The sequence below is a fragment of the Zootoca vivipara genome, chromosome 1 (assembly GCF_965207765.1).
Source record: "Zootoca vivipara chromosome 1, rZooViv2.hap1.1, whole genome shotgun sequence".
Lineage (NCBI taxonomy): Eukaryota > Metazoa > Chordata > Lepidosauria > Squamata > Lacertidae > Zootoca > Zootoca vivipara.
In genome coordinates, this window is record NC_142582.1 from 29,401,614 (window position 1) to 29,416,065 (window position 14,452).

Consider the following 14,452-nt stretch of genomic DNA (forward strand, 5'->3'; position numbering starts at 1 on the left):
TTAAACATTGCCAGAGCCCTGCACTATGTTGGTGTTTCCCTGCTTTTGCTCAGTGCTGTGCATTCTCTTGTGTGTAACTTTAAATAATAGTGGAGGTAACCTTCTATGAGATAGTGCCTTAGGAATCATCAGAGTTTATAAAGAGGGATGGTATGTGATAAATCAATATCTCAAGTTTTCCAATTGCAAATGACTAATAACGAGCGAAGTGAAATGGGACAATATTTATTTATTCCATCGTTTATCCACCCTGCGATCCCAGGGTGGTTTGCAATAAATCCATTAAACAACCAAAATTCCCATTTAAAACCACAGAAGCAAATAGATAATAAACATCAGGTGTGTCAGCTTGGCCCCGCGACCATGAGTGCCCAGGGCCATGGGAGCCATGCAGGATTCATTGCCCCAGCACCAAAATTTGTGGGTGCCTGGCCCATGGGGAATACTGTGGATGCTCAGGCACCCAGGGCCTCAGGGAGTTGGCACCTATGATAAACATTAATTAGAAAGCAATCCAAATGTGTTAAAATAACAGTAATACAAACCATTTCATAAATGCTGCAGTGGTCCTCATAATAAGTTGACCTGAACAATCCACTCTCCCCAGAGTGAAGGGGCTACTCATACTCCCTGGAGAGGAAATTCCGTTGGGTGCCAGTGCTGAGAAGGCCCAATCTGATGACACTGTACATCTCACTATGCCTGCCAGTAGGACATCCACTATGGCCTCCTTTCTGTATTGGTAGTATCATGAGAAACTGTGGACTATTTGAGTGGTTTATGGCATGGGCTGTGTTGCCATGATTATATATGGTATTTTTTTCGGGGCTGTCCCAAGTTCTCTTATTTTAGCCATTAAAATTCCAGACAATAGCAAATACAAACTTAAATTCATTTTACTTGCTTAAAACTGCATAGCAAAATATCATCATTATGCTATAGGTTCCCCCCACCCCAATTCTCAGAGGATCAATAAACAACAAAAGGTTGTTAAACATGCATTTATCACTAAGCAGCTCTGTCAGCAGTTTTGTAGGCAGTCATAATATGGGAGTGTATCTCAGGTTCCACAAGTTGTCTAATAAGCAGTTTGAAAGCAGAATTAAATTCACAGCACCCGGGTGATTCTTGCGCTCTGGATATTCCAGCATCGCTAAAGATTTATATTACCTCGTTTCCTATTGAACATGCCATGCGGGATTCCAGGCCTAGTTTTACTTAACAAAACCCATCTTTCAGTTTTAAGTGTTCTGCGTATACACTTTGACCGTTTAAAATCGATAAAATTGAGTGCGAGAGCCAAGAATGTTTTATTAATTTGAAGTTGGTGTAAGTAACACTGCAGATGATTAAATGTCATTTCCCCAGCACAATGGTGAAAGAATAGCATGACCTCAGGGGGGTGAGGAGTGCAGTAGGACCTGCAGGTTGTGTGTAGCCAACAAATGTGTTTTCCTGAGCCTTTAAGATGCACAGCACCTTCTTGGAGCAACACAAAGAAGTGGCAGTATTTATTTGCAAGCCGAGTGTTTTGGTAGTCAGGTAATATAAATTACACTGCAATCCAATTGGCGTGATTCTTCTCTACCCAGTGTGCCCTAGTGTAAGGTATTGAGGACATGCACAAATGCACCTATAGATTGCATCTATTGCCCAGACTCTCCCCACGACTATTTCCTCCTGCACACTGTACCTTTGCCATGCAATATTTCTTTATACAGTAGACCATGGAAAAGCAAGATCTACTGTGTCTCATAAGCATAGGAGCCAACTCCCAAGGGGCTGTGGTTGCTTGGGAACCAACAATTATATAATTGTGGGGGCCGAGCACCCACAAAGCACGAGAAAAGCCGGCAGGCGGCAGCAGCGCTGCCTCCAAGAGAGAAGCAGTTTCCCTCCGCAGTCAGCCAGCGAAGTACCCTTTTTTTTGGGGGGGGAGCCTCGGACGTGGATTGTTGTGGCAGCGGGCACCCACAGTCCTGAGGGCAGGATGGCAACCCTGCTCGTAAGATATACCCAGTGGCCCAGACCCCATTGTCACAGCCAGTATTGGACAGAGGATGGAAATATCAGAATGCGTGGTGACGAGAGAGATCCCATGGTGGAAGAGCCACCACTTCCTAAGTCTTCCTGGCTCAGTCCAGTTAGGGCAGAAAATGGGGGGGGGGTGCGCCACATTTTTGGGCTCCCCCCATTTCCCCCTGCTATTGATATTAATGAGAGGGAAATTGCTACAGCAGCTGCAGAGCTAGCATAGTATTTTGGCCTTTTGCGGAGAATGGGGTGGGGTGGGGGCGAGCTGTTTGATCCTGTGGATCCTAGACCTCAATACCCTGCCCTCTTTCAAGCCTTCCTGCCAACGGCATTCTACTGGTGGTATGTTTAAGCCTGTGGAGGTATATTTAAGACTGTGGAGCTCTCGCTCTCTCTTGGCATATATGGAGTGCTAGCCAGGTTGAAAGCCCTACTGAAAAAGCTCCTTTCCACTGGTATAGTGACATCTACACATGTCTTAAGGCCCATCAGTTGGTTATTAACTGGCGTTAAAATTGCCACCATGTGTTATTTGTTTGTTGATTTTGTTGATTCTATAGATTCTATATCTTTGTTGTTGTTGGTTTGATTATTCTATATCTTTATGCTGTTTTTCTTAATTTGCTTTGGAAAGCATCCTGGGATAAATGTTAAGAAGGGTGGTAAATACACAAATGTGCGCGTTTCTGCAATGCACCCATGGTTTGATCTTCTGCCAGGCTGTCCAGTATTTGTGGGGATTTTTCCTTTTGTATCTGCCTTGTGTAAACTTCTGCTTTATTAGCGTTCTTTTATTCTCCTTGCGTCCTCCAGTATTCCCTTGTATCTTAAAATTTATGCCTTTTAAATTTGAGTGCAAGTCACTGTCGCAGAAAACAGATTCTCACTTTTAATTAAGCCCAGAACAAAAATCTAAGGTACCCAGCAGCATCATAAAAGGCAAAAAACATTGACCATATACCAGAAGTAATATTGCAAATGCACTGGCAGAAAGGGTTTACAGTCATAGATGTTGTAAAGTTTTATAGCAATTGGTCAGAGCACTCCTTGCATTTCCTATATTTTTCCATAATGCTGTGTTGTCTTAAAACAAACAATATAATTTTACATTCCTCACTGTAGATCCCATCCCTCTGGAAAGAACACTTATTTTCCTGCCCTGCCCACCCCCACCCCCTGCTTGTGTAGATAAAATGAACAAGTTATTTGTGTATTTTCCTCCTTTATGGCATTGATAATACATTAAATCTATGAACGCACTCAAAGTGCCTCATTTTTATTATTTAAATTGCAGTCGCCGGTGAGTTATGTTTGGGCCCCTGCACTGTGGTTTCCATGAAAATTGCTGTCCCCCTGAATCCACTGTTTGCCTTGTGAGGGACACATAATATGGGCAAGAAAAGTCAGTGCAGTGAGAGGAAGACTTAGCTGAACAAATATATTATTCTGCATTATTTCAAAAGCCACAATATTATATGACCACCTGCAACCACCTCTGTTTTATCCTTAGTAAAACTTATCAGGATCAGTCAAATCAAGTAATTGTTTTAAAATATTTTTTCCCTATACTGTCTGGTAAGAATTCATTTGATTGTATTTCATGAGGCACTGATTCAGATGTCTTGTTTAGTAGTCTATTCCAATCTGCCTGTGTCTGTTCTAAAGCAGTTTCTGGGTCTCATTCTGCACATATCTTTGTTGCATGTATTTCTGCCATCTTTCTTGTGGCTTTGTGGAGATCTGTTAACGGCTGATAGTTGCCCATACGACGAGCTGGAATCCTGGCAACATGAAACGACACCCCCCCCCCCAAAAAGTAAATTAAGACAGTGGCTTGGATCCTAACTCACAGAATGGCCCTTTCCCACCTCTCCCTTTCCTCTACAGCTCCCTGCACACCATTGTACCTTGGAAATCCACTCCTTCAAAACAGGGTGCCATCTTTCTCTAGGAGCTGCAGCAGAAGAGAAGATTTCCTCCTCCTTCTGCTGCCACCCATCCACTGCACAAGAACACCTTAGGATGCAAGAATGTATCCTAAGCATTTCTTGTTTTTGAATACTTGTCTTCTTTTGGAGCAAATCTCTGGGCATATACCCATGATTGGTAGCCTCAAGGGTTGAAAAATCTGTGTACTTCTGTGCTGCGTAGCAAATACACTCTTTCTATTTTACATAAGGAACAATCACTCATTTGAGCACAAGTACTCTCCCTCTCATGGACGCAGGTGGCGCTGTGGGTTAAACCACAGAGGCTAGGGCTTGCTGATCAGAAGGTCGGCGGTTCGAATCCTTGCGACAGGGTGAGCTCCTGTTAGTCGGTCCCAGCTCCTGCCAACCTAGCAGTTCGAAAGCACGTCAAAAGTGCAAGTAGATAAATAGGTACTGCTACAGCGGGAAGGTAAATGGCGTTTCCGTGTGCTGCTCTGGTTCGCCAGAAGCGGCTTTGTCATGCTGGCCACATGACCTGGAAGCTGTATGCCGGCTCCCTCGGCCAATAACACAAGATGAGCGCCACAACCCCAGAGTCGGTCACGACTGGACCTAATAGTCAGGGGTCCCTTTACCTTTTCTCTCCCTCTCAGCCACTGTTAGTTAGTTAGTTTAGTTAGTTAGTTAGTTAGTTAGTTAGTTAGTTAGTTAGTTAGTTAGTTGGTTAGTTTAATCTATTCAAAAAGAAGAGTTGCTGAGGCCCAAACTTGCCCTAGTCACCATGCTACATAACTCTGGGAAACCTCCTAAGGATTTAGGAACAGGCTTGGGTTCTCCAGTAGTGAGAGAAAGACACTCTTAAGTATTCATGAGCCACTTGTTTATGTCATTTACATACTACAGGATTAATTCATGACATTGAAAGCACATTCCAGAGCTGACCACTACTGAGCAATGGCAGAAATTTAGCATTGGACAAGTCATCTGTATACTGACTCTTTAAAGTCCTGTGAGAGAAATGGGTGTCTCTTGCAAACATGGGCATTTACTCGAAAAAGCAGTATTGCAGATCATCTAACCCTCAGGATGGTTCTTCCTTCTTTAAAAAAAAAAGTTGGGGTTTGTGTGTGTTGCCTTTTATTCTAAATCCACATGGTTTAATTGCTGTAGTGATTATTAAGATTGTATAACTACTGCTTTTCAAGTTCTTAAATTGCTCCTTTGTAAGTAGAATGTGCGGCTTTAATTTTCTATCCTTTCTGTGCTATTTAAGGAAAAGGAGCGGTTAAAACAAGAGAAACGTGATGAAAAGAGATTAAATAAAGAGCGTAAACTGGAACAGCGAAGATTGGAATTAGAAATGGCTAAGGAGCTAAAGAAGCCTAATGAAGATATGTGCTTAGCAGACCAGAAGGTAATCAGAATAATGTAAATTTACTTTTTACTTCCTTGCCCCTTTTTATGTTGCTCCTCTTTTCCCTCATCTGCCATTGTTACAATAATTAATTTTTCTTACTGTGGCTGTCTTTCCAACCATTCCTCTTTTACTTTAGATTACTTGATAATATTATTTCAAGTGTGGTCTACATTCAAATTGTAATTCTAAAGTAAATATTAGGACAATGGTATTCTTCGTCTTTTTTTATTATTAATCAGCAGTGGATGTTTTAATGTTTGGACCTCAGGTGGCCTATTTAGCAGACTTTTGCCAAGCCAGCTCTTTTAGAATTCTCCAGTAGCCTCCATTATGCCTCTTTAAAAGTTTGCATTGCAGCTATTTCCGTCGTTCCTGCTTGTGTGCTTTTCAAAGGCAGCATCCAGTTGTCCCACTGTTGGAAAAAAGGTGTTGGATTAGACAGGCTTTTGGCCTGATACTACAGATACTGCAACTTCTCTGATCTCTCTGTCTGTCTGTGCCTCTGTCTGTCTGTCTGTCTGTCTGTCTGTCTGTCTGTCTGTCTCTCTCTCTCTCTGGATTAGCTTATTTTGCACGATACCTCAGGGAAACAGTATTTATTTTTAGATTTTTACTTTGCATTAGCTTTGCAAGCGGTTTTCATTCAAGGTGACACTTCTCTGTTTTCCAGCCTTTGCCAGAGTTGCCTCGCATCCCGGGCCTGGTTCTCTCCGGAAGTACTTTTTCAGACTGTCTCATGGTGGTGCAGTTTTTACGCAACTTTGGTAAAGTCATTGGCTTTGATGTGAACCTGGATGTCCCTAGCTTAAGTGTCCTTCAAGAGGGGTTGTTGAACATAGGCGACAGCATGGGAGAAGTGCAAGACTTGCTTGTGAGGCTGCTCTCAGCTGCGATTTGCGATCCAGGACTGATAGCAGGATACAAGGTAATGGATACTCTTTATGGTAACTTTGGTGTGAGACAGACAGGGGGGGGGGAAATCCATGTCCCAGGTTTCACAAAGAGAAGAGGAGGATATAAATGTGTGTCTGGGCTGCACCACTTCAAAATCCTAGATTTTGTAGTAAATTGTAGTAATTGTAATTTTGTAGTAATTGTAATTTGTAGTAATTGTAGTTATTTATTGTATGGAGGAGCATTCGGTCATGTGAGTCCCAACTATATCCTGAAGTGGCACTGCCTAAAAAGCAGGTTTAGCTCTTCATCTGCTATCAAGCGATTCATCAGGGCCATCTTTAAATGACAAAGTGTATTCTCATTAGAACAAGTTGGACCTGCAACAAAATGTTACAGTGTGGCAGGTGCTCAGTTCGCTATGCCAGCCAGCCATGCTTTCTTCAAGGTTACTGCTTTCTATTTCTACCCCACCCCCACTTAGTGGGTTTTTTTTAAACAATATAGGTTTTTTATTTAAAAACAACAACATTATTAATGGAAACCTTTGGGTTTCCCCAATCCTACAGCCCCCCCCCCAAAGAATTGAGACTGCTGTTGTTTTGATCATATTTTATCTCCTTACAAACTTATCCATCGTACCTTCTCCATGGCCTGCAATTTACTAAATTGCTAGTGAGAGCAAGAAATTGAGGAGAGCTCAGCTGGTGTGCTGATCACACACAGCCTGCCAAAGCCAGTTGAAGTGTAAACGTTTATCCAACAGCGGCATGGTGGGGCAGGGGGGGGAAGGAGGGATGTGGGGAGGCGAATTAGCTCTGGCTTCTTCCTGGTCACAGTGATGCTGCCACTCGCTGAGACAAGGATGGGGTGGGATAAATGAGGGGGCGCTGGTGCTGCCAATCCAGAGCTCCTCCCCCAGCCTCACTGCTGCCTCATCCCGCCCTGGTGAAGGGCAGTGGCGTCAAAGGGAGAGTGCCACAGCCACTTACCCTCTCCCCCCCCCTTGCCACTGCTGCATTTCTGTTATAAAACGAGGCTACAACCATTTGCTCACTTACCCTATTGAAGTCACTGCGATTTTTCACCCAAAACCTGCTTGCGGGCTTCCCATAGGCAGTTCTGGCCGGGCACTATATATATATGTTTTTGGCCTGATTCAGTGGGGCTTTTCTCGTGTTCTTTGATCTGGGGCAGCTGCTTTCCCTGTTCCTTCACCTAATGCAGTACCAAGAATCTAGTGCAGTGATGGCGAACCTATGACACGCGTGTCAGACGTGACACGCAGAGCCCTCACTGCTGGCACGTGCCCCATTGGCCCATTCGCGCTGTTGTTGTTCCCCCTCCCCATTTGTTCTCCCGCTCCTCCTACAGCTTGTCTCCGCTGTTAAAACCTGGATCCTTTTTTGTTGTTGTTGCTGGTAGCCATATATTGGTTTTTTAACCCTTTCTGTGCTGTTTTTTCCTGGTGCTTTGGCAGACTATGATTGGGTGTAAAAGTGTTCATTTTTTAACCCGTTCTGTGCTGGGTTTTTTGGCGCTTTGGCAGACTATGTTGGTGCTGTGTGTTAGTTCCAGCGGAGGTATTATTTGTCATTTATTTCTGTTCTCTTCCCCCCCCCCAAAAAAGCGCAGCAGCTTTGGGACATCCCCCCCCAAAAGCAAAGCAACTTTTGCACCCCCCAAAAAACCTCCAAAACTTTGGTCAGCAGCTCCCCCCAAAAAGCTCAACAACTCTGGGCACTTTGTGATAAATAAGGGGTTTGGGGTTTGGTTTGGTTAAATAATTAGTTTTTGGTTTATTAACTACAGTTATATATTACAATTATACATTTTTGTTATTTAAACTATAAATATCGCAAAATTATGGGTTTTTTTTCTCGAAGTGACACACCATCCAAGTTATGCTCGGTTTTTTGGTGACTTTTGACACACCAAGCTCAAAAGGTTGCCCATCACTGATCTAGTGAGTGCTATGGGTGCATGGTAGTGCAGAATTCCTAGTCGCCTCGTTTTCTGTAATTCGCACCAGTTCTGGGCGTCAGGTGTCATCAAAGAATAGATTACTGTTTTTATTAACGTTTAAAGGCAATTTCTGCTTTCATCTCTAGATTTCAACAGGGGTGAGTACAATCTAGCTCTTAAAGCCTTATATATCCATTTATCAAAAGTTATTCCAGACATTGCTTCATAAGATTGTCTCTTATCACTGAATTGGTTTCATATTAAGGTTATGATTGCAATCAAGATTTACCTAAATGTATTCTCTGGAAATTTTCAGAGACTTTCCTTTGAGCAGCTGTCCCCTCCTCATGTGACCCCTCAAGCTGGTTATTAAACTCATGTTTTTGTTTTTAAATCAATCCTGAGTTTTACGAGCCAATGAATGGAGCTGTTGCCAAGCATTCATCCCCCTCTTCGCTTCTTTCCTTTCAATAATTTTTGCACAAACCCCCAAACTGTTAAAGTCAACAGGAGGAATGTATAAATTGCTTTTGTGTAGGGAAGGAACTTTCATTCAAAAAGTGTGTGCATTTTTATATAAAGTAAATGACTATTTAAATTTAAAAACCAGCTTCTCGGCTCTGTGAGCAAACTGTGGAGAGGAAACAAACTAGCTAAATAAATAATTAAGAAATCTGGGGGTGTCAATGGATAGTGGTGCCCCTGGCCTCTGGCTTAGCATTATTTCCTCTTGATTTCAAATAACAAAAATGCATTTATGCTGCCATTCTGAACAGTTATTTTATGAGCACACTTCTTTCTCAGGCCAAAACGATCCTTGGGGACCATTTGCTGAATGTTGGCATCAACAGAGACAACGTATCTGAAATTTTGCAGATTTTCATGGAAGGCCATTGTGGGCAGACTGAACTCACAGAGAGCTTGAAAACCAAAGCTTTTCAGGCGCACACGCCGGCTCAGAAAGCCTCCGTACTTGCCTTCCTTGTTAATGAGTTAGCATGTAGCAAAAGTGTTATAAGGTAAGTGCCTTGTGCATGCTGTGAATTTTAAATTTCGATTCTGGTAACAAGAAAAGAAATAACAACAAATCGGCAATAGTTTTCATAAGGTGTATTTAAAGGTTTGAACCTCAAAACCTAGGGATGAGAAAACTGTGGTTTTCCAGATGTTCTTGGACTCCAACTTACATTAACCATCATTGGTCAATAATCAGGGATGAAAGTTGTAGACAGACAACATCTGAAGAGTCACAGGTTTGTCACGCCTGTTCTAAATACTCTGTAGCAGCCAGGTAAGTGTTATCTAACTAACGAAACCCTGTCAGGGCATCACACTTGTTTACCAATGTGATATTTTAACTAACCAACTATAATATTTATTCTTGATACATGTAATATGTAGTAAGCCTATGTGTATAGTGAGGTGCCCTTTGAGACATTTTTTAAAATAGATGACATCATTCAATTATCTAAGTAATTAAACTTTTTTCTGTTTTAACAGTGAAATAGATAAGAACATAGATTATATGTCAAATTTAAGGAGAGATAAGTGGATGGTTGAAGGCAAACTTCGGAAGTAAGTGCTATTTCTTTTAAATGTTCCAGTATTTTGCATTCATTTAAATTTGTTATACAGAGTAGTCCCAGAGACAGGAATCGTGTGATATAAAGAAAAAAACTTTTAGTAACTCCCATTATTAAATTAAGATGTGAAATTATTTTTAAAAGGCCCATGGCTTATCTTTCACAATCCATTAAAGACATATGAAGTTTGGTTGATTAGGAGGATTCAGAATGAGAAGAACATCATTTTGCTTATTTTTTTTTTAAGAAGTAAGATCACTTCTCATTTGAAGATGTCTGGAGCTGTCAAATTATTATTGGCATTAGTAGAAGCTGATTGGAACCTTCATTGTGAAAGAAGATTTGCAGGGCCAGATTGTTAATCTCTAATCACCTTTAAAAACTTGCAAATCATTCATGTAACTAATTAAAATTACCTCAGATTTTGCTATATAAACTGAGTATTTCCTGTGGTACACCTAGGGGAAAATTCAGTTACTGAGGTAATCTGTATCTGTTTGCTAAGCATAAACTGCCAAGTTATAAAAGATGAGAATATATGCCCCCTATTTTTCTCCATTATGCAAAACAAAATTCCATACAGCAAGTATAAGAGCTCCATCTACCATAGAATTTTAAGTTGAAATGACTGTGAATCGCAGGAGGTATGCATAGCCATGTGGGTATGCACAGCCAGGCTTCCATTTCCTTTTCCTCAGTCATTTTTCTTTCTTGTCTAGCAAAGCAAGGAGTCCTTACTGAATCCTTGGCTTCCAATGCTTTTGTGTCTCTAATCCTTTTTCTACCTTCCCCTCCTCCCTTAATGCACCTCAGAAGAAAGAAGGAAGAAGTAAAGGAGAACAACGGGAGAGAAATAGAAGAAATAAAAAGAGACATAAAATAATTTCAGGAAGAAAAATATGTGAACTTCTGCTGATAGTAATGGCTCCCAATTCATGCAGGGTTCATGGTTGTGTCTGTAGGGTGTGTCCAGTCATTAGCTTCCTTACAGACCCATACTATATAAATTCCATCTTTCTGTCCGTGGGGAAATGAAAATTTGATGTTTCCCAGCAGCCCACTTTGGGAAAAGGCCTCCTTGTTGTCTCTTACCTCAGGGGCAACTTTTAGTCTTCTTTTTCCTGTAAGTACTAGATTTCTGGGTGGGGTGGGGAGTTCATGGTTCTCTCATTCCTTTGGCTTTCCTTTCAAGAAGTTGGCAAACAATCCTATATAAACATTGCTTTTTAAAAACCTTTCCTTCTTAGTTACCATCATCCTTAGCTTTCTCCTCACCCCCACCCACCATACATGACAATTTAATTCCTTCCTTCCTTCTCCATTCAGTCTTAACTGTTGTGTGGCTGAGCTCAGGACTCCTACTTATTCAACAGGAATTCCCTTTGCAAATTGGTTTTTACCTCATGATCACTACCTTTTAAAAAAATTAGTCATGTCCTGTTCTGAGACATGACTTAGAATCATAGAATGGTAGAGTTGGAAGGGACCCTGAGGATCATCTAGTCCAACACCCTGGATCATCTAGTCTAGGATCATCTAGTCGAACACCCTGCAATACAGGAATCTTAACTAGATCATACATGACAGATGGCCATCCAACCTCTGCTTTGAAATATACAAGAAAGGAGAGTCCACCACCTCTCGTGGGAGTCTGGTCCACTGTCGAACACCTCTTTCTGTTAGAAAGTTCATCCTGATGTTTAGTCAGAATCTCCTTTCTCCTAGGGAGCCTCATTTGTGTCCTGGATGCTGTAGTGCTCCTTTGTACCTTTACACGTTGTCTTCAGTTCTTAGCTTTAGCAGAAGAAAAAACGTGTTATTTTAACATTACATTCTGGCTCTCAGTCAACGGATGGCATAATTTGTATACTTGCCTCTTTGCCACAAGGCAAAATCTGTGTACTCATAGCTGTTACAACTCAAACAAAGAAGTCAGCAGCACCTATTTAGAAGACTAGAATAATTCATACTGGGTTGCCCTTCACACATGCATTTTTTAAAATTAATGAGTTTTGAAGTTGCAGATTAAAAAAAAATCTTCAAGCTCGCTGTCCAGTCCTAAAACCTGTAATCTAAGCCTTAAATATTCCAGCAGCTTTTCCAGTGCAAGACCAGAAATGCCACATCGTCTGGTTCTGCAATAACAGTGATGCAGATGTTTACACCTGAGGTGCCTACATTTCTTTGCATGGACTGTTTTTAAAATAAAATAAAATAAACAATAAACTGTAAGCAGCTTCACTGTCTGCGAATGATAGTCTTGTTCTTTTTAGTTCGTATTTCGGACTGGGAGAACAGTTTATTAAGAACTGTTTATTAAGAATAGCACTAAGCCATCCTTGATTATTTATTTACACTTTAGAAACTGACGAGCATCCTCAGGCTTGGCTCCTTTTTAAATCATAGGCTTCTTCATGGCTACTTTTTAAGAAGCCAGCCACACTGCTTCATTTCTACTTGCTGTATGGAATACTGTTTTGTTAAGGCAGGAGAAGAAAGGAAGAATAAGAGACGGCAAAATTCATAGCAGCATTGGTTTCTCATAATTTACCTACTTTTGCCACCCTGATTCTTACTCTCCCCCTTTCCTTTTCTTCCTTCTAAAATCCTTCCCTTTTCCAAGCACACACATTTTCATATCTCTTCAAATTCCATTTTATGCTAGAATGTTACAAATGGATATTTGGCCTGGCTATTAAAATACCTCCTAGGTTGTTTCAGTATATTTGCCTGATAGATTCCTGGTAGCTAGAGCTATAACATCTGCTGTATGGAATCTTGTTTTGTAGGGTAAGAGATGAGGAAGGGCTACTACAACTGTACTTACTGGTATGTAAGTTTATTTTGTTTCATAAAAAATGAAACTAAGGCTTCTGCCGCCCACAGTGCTTCAAGATTAGCCTCCTGCATAACGCTCTTTCCTGCTTAATTATGTCAATTAGAATACAAACACTTGGGGAAAGTTTTGTGTTCAAATAATCCACATTCAAATGTAGTGCTATTCTCACCTGTGCATAAGCAAATTTTTATAACCTTTCTAACACGAGTTGACTTTAAAAATGTACATTAAAAAAAGAAAATGATGTAGATTTATAAATGGATGAAAAGAGGAACACAGCTAAAGAGTTGCTTCTTCAGCTAATAGGAACAGCTGTTGAAACCTCTTCTTGTCCTGGAGTGCTTTATGCAAGATTTTGTACATGTAGTAAAATTCACAACAGAGCTAAAACATTCAGTGAAGGGTTAGATATATTTTGAAGAACGAGAAGCTTTCTGTATCCCGAACATTCACGTCAAAGAACAGTTAAGATTTTTCGGTTTGCACCGAGTAAATATTCATCTCAGATAGGAATCCATGTTGGTGAACTACTTTTCTCATATGCTGAGCCAATGGTGGCAAATAACAAGACAACTGAAAGTTGCTAAATAACAGGAGCATATGACTTGCCCTTGGTGAAGTGTGGAGGAGTTCCGTATGCTATAGCAACATTTGGTAATACCATTTATCTGCCATGTGTTTAAAGGCTTAGAATCATTCATGCCAAGAAAACAGGAAAGAGAGATGTTACAGGAGGAAGTGATTTGGGAGAAGAGCAGCATTCATTGGGTACACCCACGCCAGGCAGAAAACGGAGACGGAAGGGAGGAGACAGCGATGATGACGACGACGACGATGACTACAGTGATGATCAAGCCGATGAAGATGATGAGGATGATGAAGACAAGGATGACAAGAAAGGGAAGAAAGCAGATCTTTGCGAAGATGAGGTGACGAATTCTAATGCCTACTCAATTGCTTGATCCATGTGTTTAGGTTTTAAACCAATTTTAGCCAACATAGTGCCCTCCAGGTGTTGTTGGATTCCAGTTTCACCATCCATGATTATTGGCCGTGCTTGCTGGGGACTAATGGGAGCTGGAGTTCCAAGAGTATTTGGAAAGCACAGCACTGAGTACCCCTGAAGTAGCCTTTAAAATAAATCTAGTTAGAATTCTGTAGATTAAAAGAAACTTTAAAAGAGTGACTGCATTTTTATTCTAAAAGTGCTAAAAGAGCACATAATTCCCAGTAATTTACTTGAGCTCCTTACAACCATAATTCTATGAGGCATTTCTAAGCTAGGGCCAAGATACAAAGAGCTGCAGGTTTGTGCTTGATTTTTTTGAACAGCTGCTTTCAAAACTTCCATCAGTTTTAGAAGCTACTGTATTTGCTGGGCTGCTGTTTGGGGGCAAGGGAGAGCATGAAGCCCCCTGAGCTAATCTCATTGTTCTTTCAATCCTGGCCTATTCTTAAATAATTCCAATGTTTCTGTCCATCAAGGAAAATTTGCAAACCGTAAACTTTAATCAGTCTTTATTTTTATAGTGTCAGTAACAGTGGTACGGCGTGTTCTTTGTATCAAATTTATCTCATGAAGCAGCATTATAGTTTCATACAAATGTTGAAATACGCTTCTAAACTCTCTTCAAAGACTTATAGTCCATTATTGACTTTGAGAAAAATGCTTGGAATGAACTTTCAAGAAGCATGGCTTTTTTTTTTTACAGAACCTTGCTAACTAAATTATATTTTAGAATATCTGACATTCTTGGGCTGCAGTCCTCAGGTGAATGCCAAAGGATGG

General features: G+C 40.9%; 1 protein-coding gene across 38 annotated transcripts in view; it reads left to right on the top strand.

The window, feature by feature from the left end:
* The window catches only part of BAZ2B (bromodomain adjacent to zinc finger domain 2B), a 185,074-nt gene that overhangs the window by 150,546 nt on the left and 20,076 nt on the right, over positions 1 to 14,452 (top strand). For all 38 annotated transcript variants that reach the window (XR_015945800.1, XR_015945801.1, XM_088676890.1 and 35 more), the window contains 5 exons: positions 5,239 to 5,379; positions 6,053 to 6,307; positions 9,046 to 9,260; positions 9,742 to 9,816; positions 13,349 to 13,592. Coding sequence is in view for 36 of the 38 variants with exons in the window: in XM_088676890.1 (XP_088533016.1) it covers positions 5,239 to 5,379; positions 6,053 to 6,307; positions 9,046 to 9,260; positions 9,742 to 9,816; positions 13,349 to 13,592 (930 nt within the window). In the remaining 2 variants the exon portion in view is untranslated. The remainder of the gene's footprint in view (positions 1 to 5,238; positions 5,380 to 6,052; positions 6,308 to 9,045; positions 9,261 to 9,741; positions 9,817 to 13,348; positions 13,593 to 14,452) is intronic.